General features: G+C 40.1%; 1 protein-coding gene across 2 annotated transcripts in view; it reads left to right on the plus strand.

Annotated features, from left to right (window-relative positions):
* Positions 1–128: 128 nt before the first annotated feature.
* MAPK6 (mitogen-activated protein kinase 6) overlaps positions 129–22,390 on the plus strand; it is a 39,294-nt gene continuing 17,032 nt past the window's right edge. Inside the window, exons 1-2 of one of the 2 annotated variants that reach the window (XM_034994769.1) lie at positions 129–300; positions 20,609–21,798. In XM_034994769.1, the coding sequence (XP_034850660.1) occupies positions 21,244–21,798 (555 nt within the window). In that variant the 5' untranslated portion in view covers positions 129–300; positions 20,609–21,243. Of the gene's footprint in view, positions 301–354; positions 498–20,608; positions 21,799–22,390 lie in introns of those variants that run through there. The other variant, XM_034994770.1, reaches the window with a different exon arrangement.

Below are 22,390 nucleotides of genomic sequence, written 5' to 3' on the forward strand. Positions count from 1 at the left end.
CCCGCGGGTTCGAAGCCCGCCCCGGCCGGCGGGCGGCGGGCGGCGGGCGGCGGGCTAGGGGCGGCGGCCGGGGGGGCGCCCGGGGAGCGTGAGGTGGCGCGGAGTCTCGCCCTCCTGGCACGCCGCCTTCGAACTGCTCCCGCGTCTCCTCCCCCATCCCACTCCGGTGACTCGGCCTCAGCTGACTCCGGCCGGGCAGAGTCTCAGTGGACTCGGCGAATTGCGTAGCGCGCCGCTCACGCGCCTGGTCTCAGAGCCCCGAAGTCCTCTGCCCAAGTTTTGATTCTGGCCGTAAATGAGGTAAAGAAAACTTGTCTGCGCCGGAATTCCTAATTCCTTTCCTCCCCCGGCTCCCCCCACCCTGCGGCAGCCTTTCCTTAGCTGCGTTCGGGACGTTAAGCGTTGGTCTGTGAAAGTACCCAAATGGAAACTTGGTTTGTCGGTTCACTAAAAAGGACCTCTTCGCTTCGCTGTGCGTTTTTATCTGACTTGGTGAGGTGCGTTGAAAAGTAAAGGTCTTTTGGCCGCCTTTTGTTCCTTGGCTTAGTATTTGCAGGTGTTACGTGGGAGCTCTGTGAAGCAGGATCTTTTTGATTCCTTTCCTGTTTTATTTTCTTTTGCTTGCTCATTGGCAAAGGTCCAGTGAAGTGGTGGAATTAGAAGCCTTACTGCATTTGCAGCAAAATTCCTGTTCAATGCTAAAAATGTTCTTAAAAGTCAGTATTAACTTTTTTTTTTTTTTTAACGATACAAGATGGTTTGTCAAGGGAAAAAAAATTAACGGGGGACAAAATGGAGCGCAAACAGTTCCAGAGCAATTTTCTGATTGCTTCGTTCTTCTAGCCTTGTTATTTTTTAAGGTTCTGATGGACATATTCACTCTCTTCCACCTTGGGAAACTGAGGTGGAAACAGTAATTTAACTAGAAGAATGTAGGGTCCTGTCCAAACAGGGCCTGGCCCTGAAAAAGAACTACCTCTAGAGTTTCTTCTTAGAGATGTCAGATTTTAATGTTTGAAAATAATATTGAATTGGGTGGAAGAATCTCTAACATCTCTAACGAGTAGTTGTTCAAACATGTTTATGAAGGGCTTGCTTGCTATGTGCCAGGGAGTGTAAAGTCCTTTCACATATATATGTTACATCACTTAATAAGAATTGCCTGGTGAAACTTGTAAAATTGCTTATTGGTGTTCTAACTTCAGTAATTGCAGTCATCTAGGAAATATGCCAGATTTGAACAGGACATGTTTTATTATTTAGGTATTACTGTTCAGAAAAAAAAAAAATCTGGGAAACAGAATTGTTTATAAGAACCTTTATATATGACCATATTTGGAGTTCGGTTACTTGCAAAGGAGGATTAAATGTAGTGTTTGGTTACTTTTTGTGATTAAGAAGGAATCTAAAGAAGATTGATTTGAAGATGGGTTAATTTTGTAATACAAACAGCACATGTTCTAATGACAAGTATTAGTGCTAAATGTGTTGCAGTGTTTTTGCATAAGTTCATTTAAGCATCGTGAGAATTCATAACTGACAAAATAGTGAGGTTTGCTGACTCAGGGTACATTACTGAAGGGGATGGGGGTCTGGTAGGAGGAAGCTTAGAAGTGCTGCAAGTTTTGAGTTGGGTGATGACTCATACTGCCCACGGACTGCTACGTGGCCCTTTTTTTTTTATACACTGTATTTTTTTAAATGATAGGGCTAAAATGTTTCTGTCCACATTATAATTCTCTCTCAAGAGGAGCCACAGTTTCTCTAAGAGTAATGGCTTCTTAAATTGCATTTTAAAAGGAGGTCAGATATCCTACAGGTGGAATTTTATAACATTTGTTGAGAGGAAAAGGTAAAAATAGTTGCTGGTCAGTTGCTACAATTAAATGTTTCATACTAGTAGTTCTTCCCTTATTATTAAGAAAGATTTGTTACAGATTATTTATAAAAGAATTTTATGGTGTGAGTAGAAATTAGCCTTATGTTCTCATTGGTAATGTAAAAGTTATATTTATAATATCTAGAAATTAAGTGTTGTAAACGTGCAGGAGTATTAATCGGATATAACTCTGAACATAAGCATTTCACTCTGACAGAATTATATAATAGTGCTTTCTCCCGATCTATATGAATTTATATATGAATTTACGATATATGTGAATTTTCTGTTTTACTAAAGACAACTTGAAGTAGGTATTGTTATAGGCACTTTTCCATCAGTCTTTTTTTTTTTTTTAAGATTTAAAAAGTTTTCTGTTTGTAAGTAATCTCTACACCCATCGTGGGGCTCGAACCCACAACCCTGAGATCGAGTCACATGTTCCACCGACTGAGCCAGCCAAGCTCCCCTCATCAGTCTTTTTTAAAGATAAGCAGAATGTATGGTTCCAAATTTAGGACCCACACTGAAATTTGGTAATAAGGTACTTTGATTTTTAAAAGCCATCATTTAGCAGGTTGGCTTAAAATAAGATTGGCGCCTGGGAGCCTCAGTTGGTTAAGCGACTGCCTTCGGCTCAGGTCATGATCCTGGAGTCCCGGGATCAAGTCCCACATCGGGCCTCTTGCTAGGCGGGGAGTCTGCTTCTCCCTCTGCCCTTCCCGCCTCTCATACTCTCTCTCTCTCTAATAAATAAATAAATAAATCTTAAAAAAAAAATAAGATTGGGAGGAAAAAAGAGATTGAGAATAGCAGTTTGTTTTTAAAGTGAGAAGAAAAAACTCCCCATCCCTTAGGTTTTCTTTATATACTGTTTATCTTAAAGTGATTTATTTGAAGAGTTTTTTAGGTAGTAAAGTGTATTGTTAATGTGAATTAAATCTTTGGAAAGATTTTGGAAGAGCCTGACATTTATATAGGACTTTAATGAAGTTTAATTTAAACTTTAAAATATATTTCCTACTATAAAAGAAATATAAAAATACAAATATAAAAAAGTGTTGTAGATTTTCAAAACATCCCATCACCTAGAAGTTGAACATGTATTTACTTCCAGGTTTTTTTTTTTTAAGATTTTATTTATTTGAGAGCGTCAAGGTGGGGGGGTTGGGGAGGGAGCACAGAGGGAGTACTGCCTTATGAAATGGTGAGCCACACCACTGCTGTCCACTTCATTGTTTGCATTGCCCATTTGAACTGTGTATGATCTAGGGCCCCTATTAGAAAGATTGCCCAAAGGTAAGTTCTTTGTGGCTTCCTCGGCTGCCCGCCCGGTGTCAGCTCCTTCAGCCTGTTTTGTGACTGTTAATTACTCTGTAGCCTGTTAGTGGTATGGGGATTTGGGTCAGTTTTATTGCTCAGAGCCCTGACTGAAACTTAACAAAAACAAAACAACAATAATGTTATTGTAGTTAATGGCTTTTTCTGGGGAGTCACTTTTCATGTGGAGCTGATACTTTTTTTTTTTTTAAGATTTTTATTTATTTGACAGAGAGAGAGAGAGAGAGACAGCGAGAGAGGGAACACAAGCAGGGGGAGTGGGAGAGGGAGAAGCAGGCTTCCCCCTGAGCAGGGAGCCCGATGCAGGGCTCGATCCCAGGATCCTGGGATCATGACTTGAGCTGAAGGCAGACACTTAACGACTGAGCCACCCAGGCGCCCCGCTGATACTTTTAAGATAACAGTAGTGTGGTACAGGCTGAGTCCAACATCTTTTTTTTCTTCCATGAGCTGTGTATTTAGAAAATATAATGCACCCCTCTGGTGGTTCTTAATGGTTTGTCTTTCATACATGTCTTTTAAATCCATTTCTGAAAACTTGTACAGAGATTGAATATTTATATGGCAAATCACATTTTTCCATTGATTTTCATTTAAATTTAGTATGTCTTCATGGAAAAAAAGGGTAGCACAAATATTGTTAGAATCCTAGCATTTACTTCAGGGAAGAAACTTCCTCTGCAGAAAGTGAAATCTCTGCATTTAATTCTGTACAAACTATAAAATGTTAGTGTTTACAGAAGGGTCATGCCCATTATCTTGCCCCAGTTGCTTGACAGCTGAGGAAACTGAGGCCCAGAGAGAACTAAGATCTTAGTACTCAAAGTGTGATTGCTGGACCAGCAGTATTAACATCACCTAAGATTTTGGTAGTGCAGAATTCTTGACCCCATCCCAAGACCTACTGAATTAGAATCTGCATTTTCACAGGATTCTCAGGTGATTCAGATGCGCATTCATTTCTAGAAACACTGTTAAATGATGCCTACATTGTTGCTCAGCTGGTTAGTGACTGATTTGGAAAACTCAGGTCTTCTAAGTTACTCCTTTTATTGGCTCTCCTGAAAAAAGTCAAAAGGAAAATTGAAGGTCTAATTAATCACTGTTCAATAGAACTTTCTGTGATGATGGAAGTGCTCTATTCTTTGTTCATTGAAGTAGCCAACTAGCCACATGTGACTATTGAGCACTTAACCGTGGCTAGTGCACCTGAGGAACTGAAATTTTAACTTGATTTTGATTGTTTTTAAATAGCTGCAAGTAGCTAGTGGCTACCATATTGACAGCTCAGATCTAGTTGATTTATATCGACATTAAATTTAAAATAAGCTGTAATTTAATAACTGATTAGGCTCAGTTTAATAATTTCCTCCTTCAATTACAAATTGGAGAGATGGTCAGTTTCTAACTGCCTACTTTTTCAATATGCCCAGATAGGATTTTTTTTTTTTTTTTGCCCAGATATGATTTTAGTAGTTACTGTAAAGCACTGCCAGTTTTCTGATTGATACTCTTGTATTCAGTAGATAATCTAAGTTGCAAGAATGTGTGTTTTCCTGTTTGTCTTAATAAAGGTATTTTCACTTGGATTTTAAAAAAATTAAAAATGGTTATTAAATAAATGTTCCTTAATTATCTTGTAGATAGCATGAAGGGGACAGTTTTTACTTCTGGCCTATGACTTCCGGGCTCATTGGTACTTGTTAGCTGCCAGATTGATCTATTTTTTAAAAAATATTTTTACTTTTTTTTTTTTTAAAGATTTTATTTATTTATTTGACAGAGATAGAGAGAGAGAACAAGTAGGCAGAGAGACAGGCAGAAGCAGGCTCCCCGCCGAGCAGGGAGCCCAATGCGGGGCTCGATCCCAAGACCCTGGGATCATGACCTGAGCTGAAGGCAGCTGCTTAACCAACTGAGCCACCCAGGCACCCCTTTACTTTTTTTTTTTTAAGATTTTATTTATTTATTTGAGAGAGAGAGAGAGCATGAGAGGGGGGAAGGTCAGAGGGAGAAGCCGACTCCGTTGAGCAGGGAGCCTGGTCTGGGACTCAATCCTGGGACTCCAGGATCATGACCTGAGCCGAAGGCAGTTGCCTAACCAACTGAGCCACCCAGGCGCCCAATCTGCTATTTTTTATATTATTTCCAGGCCTAGAAACATTGGTTCTTAGCCTCCCACCTTAGGTAGTGATAAGAATCTAATCCTAAAGTAAATCAGACTGGCCTGTGTCCAAATCTTGACATTTACTATGTATGTGATTTCAGTGAAGTTGCTTTACTTCTCAGAGCATCAGTACTCTTGTTTTAAAATAAGACTTACAAGGTACTAGTTCTGAGTAGCAGAAATAATTTGTCACTTAGAAAATGCCTGGCACTGAATGCAGATTCAGTAGATAAAAATTACCTTCTCAAGCCCTCCTGCTTAGCTTTTATAGCCTTCTGTAATTTAGTCTTATGCTTGAGATTTCAACCAGGCTTAAGACATACTCTGATTTTAAATTTTATTGGTTCCCACCCGTTGCTGTAACTTCATGCTTTGCTTCACTCATGTTTATCCCTTGTAGATTCTTCTGCTTGTGTTTTGGATTCCTTCTCTTCACTTCTTAAGGACTCATCTCTTCATTTTTCCCTTTCTATTCGGTCATCTTTATTAGTATACAAATATGCTCTCAACTGTACTGTCCAATCTGGCCACGTGTGGCTATTTATTTATTTTTTAAAAAAGATTTTATTTATTTGAGAGCGAGTGAGTGAGAGCACGAGAGGGGTAGGGTCAGAGGGAGAAGCAGACTCCCCTGCTGAGCAGGGAGTCCCACGCAGGGCTCGGATCCTGGGGCTCCAGGATCATGACCTGAGCCTAAGGCAGACAGACGCTTAACCAACTGAGCCACTCAGGTTCCCCACATGTGGCTATTTAAATTAAAATTTATTTAGAAAAAAATTAGTTTCTCAGCCCTGCTCACCACATTTCATTTGTTCTGTAATTGGCTACCATATTGAACAGTATGGATATAGAAATCTGTTACAAACCCCTCGGATTCCACTTTCTCCTCTAGCTATTGTCTAGTTTCTCATTTCTCTGATCATCTTTCAAGCAAATTTTCAGGAGTTGTCTTTGTGCATTCTCTCCACTTTGCTCCTCAACCTATTCCAGACTGACTTCTGTTAAACCATCTTACCACTTGAAATTGCTCTAATCAAGATACCAGTGATTTTGATTTACCAAATCCATCTTAGAGGATCTTGTAACAGCTTTCAATATAGTTGACTATTGTTTTCTGCATATTCACCTGCTTTTCTTAGCTTATGAGACATACTCTTCTTGTTTTTCTCCTACCTCACACCTTGTCATAAGTTTTTACAGGCTTCTGTCATCTACCTGCCTCCATGTATTGGCATATCCCAGAGTTTAGTTCCTGCTCTCCCCGGGGCCCTTCTAAATTTTTTCCCCAAGTGGTTTCAATTTATTAAGTGCTATCTACACTTGGGTAATTCTCAGATTTACGCTTTAGACTTCTTGCCTGAGCTCCAGACACATTATCTAGTTGTGTGCTTGATGTTACCAGTTATCTAAATAGATACTCCATGAATAGGCGTAACGTATCCAAAATAGAACTCTTTCCCATATTATTCTCCCAGTTTTCCCCATCTCAGTAATTGGCATGTAGGAGTTCTCCTTAAATCCTCTTTCCCTTATCCCCCATATCTAATCCATCACCAACTTCTCTTGGTCTCCAGAATATTATTTTAATCTGTCTCCTGTTTTACATTTTTATTTCTACCAGCCTAGTGCTAGCCACCATCATCTCACTTGGCCTACTGAAATAGCTAACTGGTTCTACTTTCACTCTATTATCTTCAGTCTGTTGTCCTCCCAGTAGCCAGAATTCATCTTTTTTTAAAATGTGAATGAAACCATGCAATTGTCTGCTTAAATCCTCAGTAGCTTTCCTTTGCACTTAGTTATAAAATGCAGAATCTTGCCTCAGGTGTTTCTTTCTCCCTGTCCCATCTTAACACCTTATCATTCCCCTCTCTCTTTGCTCAGGATGCTGTGGCTACACTGGCATCTTTTCCTCCAAGATACCATGTTCTGTCCTGCTTTAGGTTTATTTGCTGTTTCCTCTGTTTGGAATGCTCTTCTGTCTTTCAGCAGTGCTCGTACCTTTTCATTTAGATTGCAGCTCCTTAGATGGCCATTTCCCAGCCACTCAATCATAGCATTTAGACAAATCTGAAGTTATGTTATTAGTTTATTAATCTTTCCTCACTAGACTGTAAACTGGAGTGTAAACTCTTTGGAAGCAGAAGAAACTTAGCCGTACTGTTATCCCCTGTACCATCAAATAGTGCCTGGCACATGCCAAATGCTCAGTAAATTTTTGGGGACTATAGAAAATGTTTGATTCCTTTAAACTTCTAAAGGGAAAAAAGTATGTTAAAGATTGTGTTGTAGTCAATGTGACATGTGATTCTGGACTGGGTCCTCTAGCTCTTAAGTACATTATGGGATCTGAATATTAGATGGTAGCATTTTTTTTTTAAAGGTTTTATTTATTTGACACAGAGAGAGACAGCTAGAGAGGGAACACAAGCAGGGGAAGTGGGAGAGGGAGAAGCAAGCTTCCCAGCAAGCAGGGAGCCTGATGTGGGGCTCGATCCCAGAACCCTGGGATCATGACCTGAGCCGAGGGCAGATGCTTAACGACTGAGCCATCCAGGCATCCTTAGATGGTAGCATTATACCAGTGTCAATTTCCTGATTTTGATGATTACATTTTGGTTATGCAGAAGAATGTCCTGTCTGTAGGAAATAGACTCTCAAAAGAGGTGGGGGAGTGTGTACTAGTCAATAAAATAATTTCATTATTATTTGAGAGAAGGTCTTGGGCTTTGGTTACAACCTGAGATTCAAATCTTGGCTCTCTCATTGATGTGTGATGTTGAATGCATTATTTTAATTCTCTGAAATAAAGATCATAGAAACCATTTTACAGTGTAGTTAGGATATAGTATAAGAGTATATGTCCAGTACAATGCTTCCCACATAATACATTCTTAATCAAGCTTGCTGTTTTTGTTTTTTACATTCTTTGAAATTTCAGATATTAAAAATTCTGTTCTCGTGTTCAGTGCCTTTATTATATAAACAAATCCTGTTTTTTCATTAATTGCTTTTATAATAGTTGATAATGTGGGATGAATGTATGTACCAAACACATTTATATCCTCCAATTTGAACTTTGAGGCCATATTCCACAGTATAATTTTTTACTGTTTTGAAAGTGTATACTTTTAAAGTATAAAGTACAGCCCCTCAGAGTTATTTCAGTTAAAATATGTATGTTTATCTTGATTAGCATGTTAATTTCCATTTCCTTTGGAAATATATGAATCTGTGATGGTACTTTAATGTTAACATATTGGTTTATATTATGATTGATGTAAAAGTACACAAAAACTACTTGCAATTGGTGATTTATTTAGTTTTCTTTTTATCCTTCCTTTTACTCTCCATTGATGGGCATGTTATTAAGTAAACGTAATGACCAAAAAGGAAGAAGGTGTTTAAAGATGACCCATGAGCCTTTCACTAGTTATCATAGTCTTTTAAAAATAATCTAAACTGGGGCACCTGAGTGGCCCAGTCGGTTAAGCCACTGCCTTCAGCTCAGGTCATGATCCCAGGGTTCTGCGATCGAGCCCCACGTCAGGCTCCCTGCTCAGCAAGGGAGCCTGCTTCTCCCCCTCCCGGTGCTCATGCTCTCTCTCTCACTCACTCTCTTTCAAATAAATAACTCTTTCTCTTTCAAATAAATAAATAAAATCTTAAAAAAAAATAGTCTAACCTACTTCACCAGTACTGTAAACCTTAACAATCGCATGATTCAGTTCACCCCCTTCCAACACTTTGTGCTCTTATCTTTTATTTCTACATGTGCTGTAAACCTCACAGTACATTATTATTTTGCTTTAAATAATCACTAGTCTCTTTAAAACATTTTTTTAAAAGATTTTATTTATTTGACAGAGAGAGAGAGACAGTGAAAGAGGGAACACAAGCAGGAGGAGTGGGAGAGGGAGAAGCAGGCTTCCCACCAAGCAAGGAACCTGATGATGCGGGGCTCGATCCCAGGACCCTGCGATCCTGGGATCATGACCTGAGCCAAAGGCAGACGCTTAACGACTGAGCCACCCAGGCGCCCCTAAATAATCACTAGTCTCTTAAGGACATTTAAACATGTAGACAGGGGGTGCCTGGGTGGCTCAGTCAGTTAAGCGTCTGCCTTTGGCTCAGGTCATGATCCCAGGGTCCTGGAATTGAGCCCTGGGTTGGGCTCCCTGCTCAGTGGGGAGTCTGCTTCTCCCTCTCCTTCTGCCCCTCCCCCTGCTCGTGTGCATGCGCTCTCTCTCAAATAAATAAAATCTTTAAAAAAAATAAAAATGTAGATAAGTTTTTTTTTTTTAAGATTTTATTTATTTATTTGAGACAGAGAGAATGAGAGAGACAGAGAGCACATGAGAGGGGGGAGGGTCAGAGGGAGAAGCAGGCTCCCTGCCGAGCAGGGAGCCCGATGCGGAACTCGATCCCGGGACTCCAGGATCATGACCTGAGCCGAAGGCAGTCGCTTAACCAACTGAGCCACCCAGCGCCCAAAACGTGCCCTCTTTAATACCCATCACCAGGCTAATCCATCCCCTCACCCCCCTCCCCTCTAGAACCCTCAGTTTGTTTTTCAGAGTCCATAGTCTCTCATGGTTCATCTCCCCCTCCGATTTCCCCCCTTCATTCTTCCCCTCCTGCTGTCTTTTTTTTTTTTTTTTTTTAAACATATAATGTATTATTTGTTTCAGAGGTACAGGTCTGTGATTCAACAGTCTTAAACAATTCACAGCGCTCACCATAGCACATACCCTCCCCAATGTCTCTCACCCAGCCACCCCATCCCTCCCATCCCCCCACCACTCCAGCAACCCTCAGTTTGTTTCCTGAGATTAAGAATTCCTCATATCAATGAGGTCATATGATACATGTCTTTCTCTGATTGACTTATTTCGCTCAGCATAATACACAAAGACCTTTTATATTTTCAATTATTTATCCTTTCTGGAGATTTTGTTCCTTTATGCAGGTTCCATTTGTTGTCATTTTCCTTCAGCCTAAGAACTTTTAGCATTTCCTTAGCAAAAGTCTGAGGTGATGTAGGAAAGATGTTAGGGTTTGAAGCTGATGGCCAAGAAAGAATTACTGAGACATCTTTGGTGCAAAAAGGTGGTTTTATTAAAGCATGGGGACAGGACCCATGGGCAGAAAGAGCTGCACTGGGGTCATGAAGAGTGGTGTATTATATACTTTCAAGTTGGGAGGGGGGTTAGGGATAGGGGAAGTCTCTAAGGAATTTGGAAGCAAGGTTTCTAAGACCTTGAAGGGGCTACCTACTGTTAGGAAAAGGTCATTTATTACTGTCTAATAAAACCTTAGTCATGAGACCCTTCAGATATATATCAGTGGGCCATATGCTTCGGGGGGGGCGGTGATTGCTAACGTCTGTCTTGGGGGGTTTAGAGATAAAGGACATTTCCAAAAGAATTTTTGTATGTTAAAGTAGGCTTACTGGATCCTGGGGTGGGGGTCGAGCTAGGATTGCCTTTTGCCCTTAGCAAAATGTCAACATCTGAGGCAGTTGAGTCCCTAGAGGAATGTCACTCTGCCTGTTTCAAGGACTCGTCAGTGGTCTGTAGGTAGTAAGGAAATTTAATAATTTTTCTTCTGCCTTTGTTTCCCACATGAGGGAGACCAGTTCTTTTCACTTTTGTCTCTTTGAAAATGTCTTTATTTCATCTTCATTTTTGAATGAAGATCTTCATTTCATCTTCATTTCCCTAGGTACAAAATTCTGGGTTATTTCCCTTTGTTGGCACTTGAAGAGTGATGTTCTGTTGTCTCTGGCTTTCATTGTTTCTAGTGATAAATCAGCCATTACTCCTCTTGTACCTCCCTAGTATATAGTTAACTCTCTTTTACCTGGTTGCTTTTAAGAGTTGCTCTCCCCCACCCCCATTTTCAACAGTTTGGCTATGATATACCTAGGTATGGGATTCTTTGTATATTTCCTGCTTGCAGTTCATTGAGTACTTGGGTCTGTGAGTTGGTGTCTTTTGTCAGTTATGGAAAATTTGTTTTGTTATTTATTTTTTAAAAAGATTTTATTTGTCAGAGAGAGTGTGCACGCACACAAGCAGGGGGAGCGGCAGGCAGAGGGAGAAGCAGGTTCTCCGCTGAGGAAGGAGCCCGATGTGGGACTTGATCCCAGGGCCCTGGGACCATGACCTGAGCCGAAGGTAGATGCTTAACCGACTGAGCCACCCAGCCGTCCTTGTTTTGTTTTTTAAAGATTTATTTATTTTAGAGAGAGAGAGAGAAATCAGAAGTGGAAATCCTGAACCTTTTGTTAAAATTATAAAACTTTAGAGCTGGAAGAGACCATAGAAGTCATGTAGTTTAGCTACGTCATTTTCCTGATGAGGAACTGAGGCCTAGAAATGTGAACTGCTTTGATTATAAGCTAATTTAGCCATGGATCCTGGACTAGATGTGAGATCTCTTTAACTCATTTTTTTTTTTTTAAGATTTTATTTATTTATTTGAGAGAGAGAATGAGATAGAGCATGAGAGGGGGGAGGGTCAGAGGGAGAAGCAGACTCCCTGCTGAGCAGGGAGCCCGATGTGGGACTCTATCCCGGGACTCCAGGATCATGACCTGAGCCAAGGCAGTCGCTTAACCAACTGAGCCACCCAGGTGCCCACTGTTTTTTTTTTTTTTTTTTCCTTTTAATATGGTCTTAGTGAAATCAGAGAGGAATTTTTCAGTAGTGCCAAACTTCAGTGTGAATCTGATAGGAAACGTACACTTTTTTAAAAATATATTTTATTTATTTATTAGAGAGAGAGCAGGAGAGGGGACACAAGCAGGGGGAGTGGGAGAGGGAGAAGCAGGCTTCCCGCGGAGCAGGGAGCCCGATGTGGGGCTCGATCCCAGGACCCTGGGATCATGACCCGAGCCAAAGGCAGACGCTTAACGACTGAGCCACCCAGGCACCCCGGAAACTTACACTTTTTTATATTGTAAGCTTTGTTCAGCCTTGGAGAAAATGAGAAACAAAGGAAGAAGAATATTTCAGGAAAGTTATCTGCTATTCTGATTCATTTTTTAAAAATTGGGTACTCTCCAATCAAGCATGTGGTTCTCCCTTTGATGAGAGTCCAGAAATATTTCGTATGGATGGCCTTGCATGTTGTGGCCTTCTTCATACCCTTACTAGGGTTAGCTGAAAAATGACAGCAGTTGTATATGGTGTACAGTCTGGAAAGCTCTGGTGCTAAATGCCATAGAGCCTGCTAGGATGGACTGAAGAATAATCAGAATAATGTCAAGGTCTCACATATCTTCATGATACCTACTTGGTATCACATGGGCTAATAGGACTTTTTATAGAATCCTGCTTGTCTGCTAATATGCGACACTAAGTGGCACAATCCCTTCTTACTACCTCAACAGAATAAAACAGGAGCTACAACAAAGTTGAAGTTTTCTTTTTTTCCTTCAGTCTGAGTGAGTTGAAATCATTGCTTTCGTCATGTATTGACAAACCTATGTATTTACCATAGGGTGAAGCTCCTGGGGGGAATTCCTGGAAAGGAAAGTACCGCAACTAGGAGTCATCACTGATGTTCCCCATGGTGGGTCAGAGTGTGATCATATTCTGAAAAAATTGAGGGTAGAGCTTGTCTTCTCCAAAATTTTCTACTGTCCAATAAAATATGCTCTTTACATTAATTCACTCAGTACAGTTTGTAAAGTGCCTACTAAGTACCCAGGTACGATGCTCACAAAATGTTAGTAAAGCAGCTGAGTTTCAAACCTTTTTGACCGAGCCGAAGGCAGAGCTTAACGACTGAGCCACCCAGGTGCCCCCAAACCTTTTATTTTTTTTAAAGATTTATTTATTTATTAGAGGGGGAGAATAGGGGAAGGGGTGGAGGGAGAGAAACTCAAGCAGACTCCATGCTGAGTGTGGAGCCCAACATGGGGCTTATCCCATGACACTGAGATCATGACCTGAACTGAAATCAAGAGTCAGACACTCAACCAACTGAGCCACCCAGACGCCCCTCAAATCTTTTATTTTAAAACAGAGCGACATACAACAAAGGGGAGGGAGGGGAAAATGGTAAGGTGGTGCCCTGGGAAATGGTACCCTAGAAGAGTAGATGCATCTGAAGAATAGAGATTAGACTAGACTGGGGAAGGATGGCCTAAGACAAGGGAAGGAGAATAGTATTAGAAAAGAGAGGAGGAAGAAATGTTAGTGGATAGGGAGAAATCTACTGCAATGATCTAGGAGTTTGTGCTCCATGAGGTCAGGATGATTTCTTTCTTTTTTTTTTTTTTTAAACCTATTTTGACCCCTGCTATACCTTTATGCCAAAACAACATCTGGCATATGGTAAAGACTCAATAAGGTTTTGTAGACTAAAAATGGATGGATGGCAGAACTGAAGCTGTTTTAGTTAAAGTGGTTCAAAACATTTTGGTTCTCTGCATCTGAGACCATGTTGGGATTGCATTTTCCTACTCCCTTGAAGCAGGTGTGACCATGTGATGTGGCTTGGTCAGTAAAATGTGAGCAGAAGTGAAATGTGTCATTTTTGGATGGAAGCTTTAGACCAGTGAGATATTCCCACTTCTTCATTTCTTCCAGCACATTGAGTGGCAATGGGCAGAGCTGGTAGTTACTTTGACAACTTGGATGACAGCCATGTTGGACTTGTTGCATTAGCAAGACTTAAAACTTCTGTTGTAAGTCAGTGAGATATTTGGGGTTATTTGTTAACTATACAATTTTCTAACCTATCCTGACTGCTACAGAAATTTATATTAATTTTCATCTGGTTGGAATCCTCCTATGGCTAAAGATACTTGAAGGAGGAGGCTGCCCACGTGTCTCCTGTTATATATTTGTTCCAGTGTTTCCTTAACATGATTTAGGAGAGGAGTCTTAGAAACGAGGGCTTGGGCAGGAGAAAGATAGGAGAGGGGAATGAAGGGTTATTATAATTATTTTTAAATTTCCAGCGATAAATATATAGAGAGGATTGTGTTTAGTATATAGCAGTTTGAATCATATGTTCCCCAATCTGGGCATACCACCCTAATAAGTGCTTGGGAGCAAACCACCAGTGAAGTAAAAGACTTGTACTGGGCTTTCGTAGGTGATAGACTGAGAATTGGAAGGGTCCTTAGAGATATTTTTGACCAATTTATCTGATCTGTGGAGTTCTTATATTCTAATATGGATGCCCTAGAAGAAATAGCAACTAGAGATGAGCATCAAAATAAACATGACTTTTTTTTTTTGTAATGGCTTTTTAAATAGTCAAAGGCAAATGCAAGTCCCTATTATTAAAGTGTATTTAGGCAGAGGTTCAGACAATTTAAGAACAGAAGTTGGGAGTAGAAGAATTTTTTAAAAATTGGATACTTTGTTAGAAGCCAAGTAATCCTCTTGTCTTTGACTTCCTAAGTTTGCTCTATAGCACACACTGGTTACTGATAGCAGGCAAGGCCCATTAGGCCTTGGTGTTTTAGTTTTAAGGTCCCCCCTCACCCTCCAAATGACAGATCATTCATTGACATTAGTTTACACCATGAGCCTCCTTGAGGTCCAGATCCTGAGAGGGATCTCTAACAACTCCAAGGGCTACCTTACATGAGCAAGGGCATTGTCAAGAATGCATCTGAACAAGCGGTTAAGCTGTAGCCTTTGGCCTTCTCTGCCCTAGAAACTCAGTAGCTTTTGATGAGAGCTTGAGATATCTTAGGGAAGGATGACTTTGCTATAACAATACCTCTCTGTGCCAGGGTTAAGAGATAGTCCTATGTGAATTTAAGGAGAGCTCAACCTTGCCCTTCTCTCCAAAAGCAACTGGATTTTGGCTGAGGAGATGTGAGGCTGGCTGGATTCCAGTTATCTCAAGTTACTCACTTGACCCTGGAGAAGAGCAAAATAGGCAAGAGCCATTGAGGAGGGGGGGTGGTGGAGAGCTGTCAGTGCATCTGATCAGGGGATGACCCATGTCAACATTTAACCTAAAAAGCAGCAGAGTGGAAGATGGAAGAGAAAACCAGATAAGTAACCTTTATGTTTAAGGCTGTCACCTCAAACTTGCTTTGCACATCCAGACTCCTTTTCTGATACGTGGCCAAGTTGTTTTTAGATAAGAAGGGAAGGAAAATCAGTTTCTATAGAATGGGGAGATGGGGCAGAGTGAAGTTATTCTACTGTCTTGTTTATTTTGCATTTTATAACTTTACTGAATATACTTAGGCTTGACTCAGAGGACCTATATTTCTCTTGGCTTGGGGGTAGGCTATGTGACAGAAAGCAGGTGGTGATTAGAGGAAGAAAGGAGTGCTTGAGGAGACCAGTGTGGCTAATGCAGTTTCAGGGAACTGCCTTATAAATGTAGGAAGCTGGTACCCAGAGTGGGCTACATAGAAAACTTTTACTTCCATTTTATGGTGGAAAGAAAGCCAGAGGGAAAGCATAAAGCCAGCTTTATTTTTTTAATAAAACGTGCATGAGAGAGTGTGTGAGTGGGGGGGGGGGAGGGGCAGAGGGAGAGGGAAAGGGAATCTCAAGCAGACTCCCTGCTGAGCAGGAAGCCTGTCTCAGGGCTGGATCCCAGGACCCTGAGATCATGACCTGGGCCGAAATCAAGAGTCGGACACTTAATAACTGAGCCACCCAGGCACTCCAAGCCAACTTTATTCTTACAAATCATTCCCTACAATTCATTTTTTTTCCACGCAGTTGTTGTTAAAAGCAAAACATTGGCCCGGCTAATTAAAATTTAATTAAGGATCCCTCTCCAAGCAACACAGTATCAGCGCTGAGGTTGGTAGGAGTGGGTAACATTTGGAGGCAGAGAAATTGGATGCTGGGAAGGGTTATTTTAAGCTGCTGTCTCATCTTAGTTTTCGTTTTCCTCCCTTGAAGTGTGTGGAAATGCAAAAGGAATATGGAACCCCAGATCTTTCCTTGAACTTGGCATTTTGAAGTTAAACGTGAAAGATGATAGAGAAAGTGATGTAAATGGGACATTTCTAGAGGTTGTTGATACGGATGGAGGGGTGCTCTTACCAGTAATCTGTCTGCTGGTCCAGTTGAGTTGTAACTGCATACTTTAGTCAGGCCAAAGAACTCCATGATTGGTATGGAAAATGAAGGTAGTTGGAGACCTCATGATTTGGTATCAGGGTGATAAGGAGGAAGCTGTCTTCATGGCCACTAAGCCTTTTTATGGCTTCCAGAGGCATACATTCTCATCTCCCTAATTAGGTCAAATGCCCCATTGTGCAGGCTCTCATAGCATCCTGTACCATTCCTTAGTACCACTTGTCCCTTTTGCCTCCCCCCTTTTTCCTGTTGTTAGTTTATTATTGTTTATTTCCAACCATACTGTAAACCCCATGAGGGCAGGGCACAAGTCTGTTTTTACTTACCATTTTATCCCCAGTACCTAGTATATTGACAAATATCATTAGCAAATACTTGCTGAATGGGGCATGACTGAATTGGAAACATTTACTGGATCCACTATATCATGCAGAAGTGTAACATTACCTTCAACTTACTGCTTAAGGTAGGCTTACTTTCCAAGCTCTTGGCTGAAAACATGCTCCAATAGCTTTTGGTCTACTAGTGATTGAAGGATTTTGAAGAACAGTGCAGAGCAGTGAGGCAGGTCACTGCGCAAGCACTGCTATTGGTCTCTTGCACCCCCCTCCTCCAATTTTTTTATTGGTGTAATTCTCACCTAGAATTATAGTTTTGGTGACTAATACCCCTTTCTTTCTTTAGAATGGTCTCATATTTCTGTAAAGTTGGTTCAAGTCTTTCAGTATAGTCATTATCTGAATCTATAATGAGGACTCTGCAGGTCTCAGCCTAGGCACAAGTTCCTGCCTTCCCCAAGATGAATTTTTACCTACTCTCTACCCCTGTTAAGTGCTGACCAGTCACTGAGATTTCTGAAAAGGCATTGTCATCCTTGTAGTTTTTGGTCTGTGATGCTTCTTGGTTTCACAAGAGCAGATGTGGGTGGAGGTCTTGAGTGGAGATCTCTCATTCTCATACCTCTCCAATAATCCGGCTGCAGGTCCTGTTACAGTGCTATTTTGTCAAATAACGGTGGTGTCGTTTTTAGCAAAGCTAAATTATTTGTGCATGACTGATTGCTCTACTAGTGAACTAGAAGCTTAAGAGAGTACTTAGAGATTTTACTGTTCTTATGTCAAGTCTGTAGAACTGACTTTAAAATGTACATTTATCAAAAACTTAAAAGTTGAGCTTTAAGGGATTGTCTTCGGAAGGGTAAGAATAAAAAAGAGAAAGTATGCATGCACGTGCGTGTTAGTATGAACAAACATTCTATTTCAGGTGGAGACTAGAAATGTAAAATTTTAGAAATACTGGAGCCTTTAAAAAATACTGTTTTTAAAAGGATATTTGGTAGGGAACTGGAAGTATCAAGATGTATACAAATAGAAAAAATTGGGAAGGGGAGACAGTATTAATTAAAGCCCTTTAAAAGTCTGAAATATTTTTTAATTCAAAAGTTTATTTGCAGACTTTAACTTTGAAATGTTTTATACAGACTGACAAGGTACAGAATTTTTAGGAGTCTGCTTGTTTTTTTTTTTCTTACTTTCTGAGAAGCAGACAAAAAATTGCAAACAGAAGAAACTCTCTCTGTTAGAGTAAAACAAAGAAAGCTGGTACTCTATTAATGTCCTTTACAACATTAAGCAGATAGAAGAAGTGCTCATATTTATTAAAAGAACTCAGCGATAGTAAATATCAATTTTTATTAAATAAAGCTGTTGCTGGGGCACCTGGTGGCTCAATTGGTTAAGTGTCCGACTCTTGATTTCAGCTCCAGTCATGATCTCAGGGTCGTGAGATTTAGCCCCACGTCGTACTTCAGTCTCCATGCTTGGCAGGGGAGTCTGCTTGGGGTTCTCTCCTGCCTCTCCCCGCTCTCTCTTGTGCGGCCCTGTATGCGCACTTTCTCTCTCATAAATCTTTTTAAAAAGCCGTTGCCTTACGGATCATTTATCTACTTAGTCTCTGAGTTATCACTATCATCAGTTTCTCTTTCACACAGTTGTAATGTTTATGGATTTCTTGAAGTTGAAGATTTGCTCAGATTGTGGCAAGTAGCTCTTACCTTGTATTTTTCAGATTCTTTTATTTCCACATGTGACTTATATGGGAATATGTAGAAGGAAGGAAATAAAGGCAGATTCCCTGTTGTATAAAAGCTTCACCCTTGTCAAACAGCTGATTTGTTTGAGAGTCCTAGCAGTTATCTTAAGCCACCTAAGTTGTCACATAATTCAATTTCAGAATGGGCTGCTTTATTTCATGTATTGATACAGTTTCTCATTGCCTTTAAATGATTAGCCCTTTGAATAAATGAATATCGCACCTGTCCCACTTATAATTTCTTCAGACCCAATCAGAAAATAACACTGTATATACACCTATGCCAGCTTTTAGATAAAAAAGCAGCAACAAGAAGCCTTTCCATTTAAGGTTTAGGCTGTATTACTTGCTTATAGGCATGTACACTTAAATGAGCTACTGCATTGGCCACCTAGTTGTTTCTTAGACATGGGACACATACTCACCCTCTGGCTTTCATGTGCTAGCCCCTGTCTGCAGCAGTTACTCCCACATAGCACCCCTAAGGCCCGCGCACTTTAGAGCTTTGCTCCCAGTACCACCTTACTAGAGGCATTCCCTAACCACTCTCCCTGGCCTCTTTCTCTCTCTCTTTTTTTTTTTTTGGCCTCTTTCTCTTTTATTTTTTTACATCACTTAGACAGCAAGAGAGGGAACACAAGCAGGGGTAGTGGGAGAGGAAGAAGCAGGCTTCCTGCGGAGCAGGGAGCCCGATGTGGGGCTCGATCCCAGAACCCTGGGATCATGACCTGAGCCGAAGGCAGATGCTTACCATCTGAGCCACCCAGACGCCCCCAGCTCTATAAGATTCTAATAATTTGTCATACTTCCACACATTTTTTTTTTTAAAGAAATAACACATTAAAGATGTAGTTGGAGCATACTGTGTAATCCCACCCTCATGGTAATCACTTCCCTTGTTCCAGAGTAATGATTATCATGAATTTGGTACTTAACAGTCATATGTTTTTAATACTTTTGCCATATATATATATATATATATACACTCACACACACACACACACACTCAAAGTAACATTGTACATGCTTATAAACCTGAAGTGAGTGGTTTCAGCGTGTACATTTCTATCTGCAATTTGCTTTTTAAACTTAGTGTATGGGGATTTGAACTATCTCTGTTCATTGTACTATTATATAATAGTCCACTATGTGAATATAATTCATTTATTCTCAAATTGTTGAAAGTTTAGGCTGTTTTTAATATTTTGCCATTACAAAAAAAAGTGGGCATTTGTATGTTCATTTGCAAGTATTTCTCTAGGGAGTGTTTTTTGAAGAAAAATAGCCAAGTCATAGGTATGCTACTTATTTATGTATTTATTCTAAATTGCTCTTTGACATTCTTTTACTAATTTAAACTCACCAGTATTGTATGAAAGCTCTTCTTTTTCCACATTCCTCCTCAGGCTTGAAAGTAACAGACTCTTAGAAATCTTTTTCTAATCTGAAATGTTATCTTCTTGAGGTAGTTTGATTTTTCTGATTATCAGGGAAGCTAGACACCTTTTCATTGGTTTATTCACTGTTCGAGTTCACGCTTTTGTAAATTGAAGAGCATTCTCTGCAGATTTCTTATTCGTACTGATTTTTGGTCATTGAATGTTTATTGGCGTAGTTAATAAGTAAACATGTTCTTTAATGAACTAACACATTACAGGCTTATATATATTTTAAGAGAAATGGTACTAATGTCATACTCCTCAAAAATTTCTAAAGAGTTCTGTAAAAATACTGTGAACCTTCCTTCCTTTGCTCATTGGCATTTAAGAAATGATACAACCCAATGACCATAAGTTTTATGAAGAATCTAATGTGGTGGGATCTAGAGTCTGAGCCCAGTACATGTGAATTGCTTACAGCATAGATAGCTACTTTTGATTGAGGGTCACCTTTCCACTTAGTATAGTGTAATATAGTGTAAATAAATAAGTTCAGTGTACCAGTAGTTGTTTATAGCTAGATGCCCAATTCATGTCATTTTACAAAGTTGAAAAGAAGAGTATTTAGTATTTCCTGCGGTGGTGACTCTTTTCCCTTTTTTTCATCTTCCAGGTTGTATCAGAGTAAGATGGACGGTAGCTTTGATTGTGATTGTGGTGAGCTGGAGCCACCTGATCACTAACAAAAGACATCTTCTGTTAACCAACAGCCACCAGGGCTTCCTGTTGAAATATACAGCAACAAAGGAAGAAAAGAGGCAAAACGGAAATAGTGCTTACTAGCACCTTAGAATGATGCTGCTCAGGACCAGTCCAACACTGAATGTATCTGCACTGTGAGGAGAATGTTCATAGAAGCCTGTCGTGTGCATATTTATTCACATTTTTGTTAAATGTTAAATCGTTTAGCACAGTAAATCTGAGTGCATAGTATGTCATTTCATTCCGTTTGAGTTTCTTGAGTGTTTTCTTTAAATGTCTGCAGAGTTGCTGCCCCTTTCTTGAACTATGAGTACTGCAATCTTTTTAATTCTTAATATGAGTAGAGCTTTTTGAGCTTTAAATCTAAGGGGAACTCAACGGGCCTGGTTGGCATATGCAATGAACATCAAGAAATCATCTTGCTGTGGAAGCAAAATTATTTTTCTTTTCCTTTTTTGAAAGATCTTTCCTTTTGATGTCAGTTTTCTTCCTTGTTTACACAAGTTCAACAATTCAAAAGGAAAAGGCAATAGTAAAGGTTTCAAAATGGCAGAGAAATTTGAAAGTCTCATGAACATTCATGGTTTTGATCTGGGCTCTAGGTATATGGACTTAAAACCATTGGGTTGTGGAGGCAATGGCTTGGTTTTTTCTGCTGTAGACAATGACTGTGACAAAAGAGTAGCCATCAAGAAAATTGTCCTTACTGATCCCCAGAGTGTCAAACATGCTCTACGTGAAATCAAAATTATTAGAAGACTTGACCATGATAACATTGTGAAAGTGTTTGAAATTCTTGGTCCTAGTGGAAGCCAGTTAACAGACGATGTGGGCTCTCTTACCGAACTGAACAGTGTCTACATTGTTCAGGAGTACATGGAGACAGACTTGGCTAATGTGCTGGAGCAGGGCCCTTTACTGGAAGAGCATGCCAGGCTTTTCATGTATCAGCTGCTACGTGGGCTCAAATATATTCACTCTGCAAACGTACTGCACAGAGATCTCAAACCAGCTAATCTTTTCATTAATACTGAAGACTTGGTGCTGAAGATAGGTGACTTTGGTCTTGCACGGATCATGGATCCCCATTATTCCCATAAGGTATGTGGAAAGCTAGCTGAGACAGATCTTTAAACTCATGGACATGATCAAGAATAGGTACTTGTATCTTCTTAGTATATTGTGACAGATTTTTTCCATTAATTGTGGTAAACTTTGCATAGTCTATTTTTTTCTGATACAGATCTACTTTCATTCAGAATCTCCATTTTTTTTTTAAGATTTTATTTATTTGACAAAGAGAGACACAGCGAGAGAGGGAACACAAGCAGGGGGAGTGGGAGAGAGGAAGAAGAAGACTCCCCGCTGAGCAGGGAGCCCAATGCGGGGCTTGATCCCAGTACCCTGGGATCATGACCTGAGCCGAAGGCAGACGCTTAATGACTGAGCCACCCAGGCACCCCTAGAATCTCCATATGTTTATAAAAGGAAGTTGGATTGCGATCCTAATTACATACAAATTCCTAAAAGTGTATGGTTATTTATTATAACTAAAACTCTCCCTTATTTAGAAGTGGGATATATTCTTATGTGTTTAGGGCAGAATTGTGGTCCTATCTGAAGGTAAGAGGGGCTTCTATTTCAACTTTTAGATCTTTTGTCCCTTTGAGTCTCTTACTCTGTTAGGCCTTGT

This window comes from Mirounga leonina, unplaced genomic scaffold (genome assembly GCF_011800145.1).
Source record: "Mirounga leonina isolate KUSES-001 unplaced genomic scaffold, KU_Mleo_1.0 Mir_91, whole genome shotgun sequence".
Taxonomy (NCBI): domain Eukaryota; kingdom Metazoa; phylum Chordata; class Mammalia; order Carnivora; family Phocidae; genus Mirounga; species Mirounga leonina.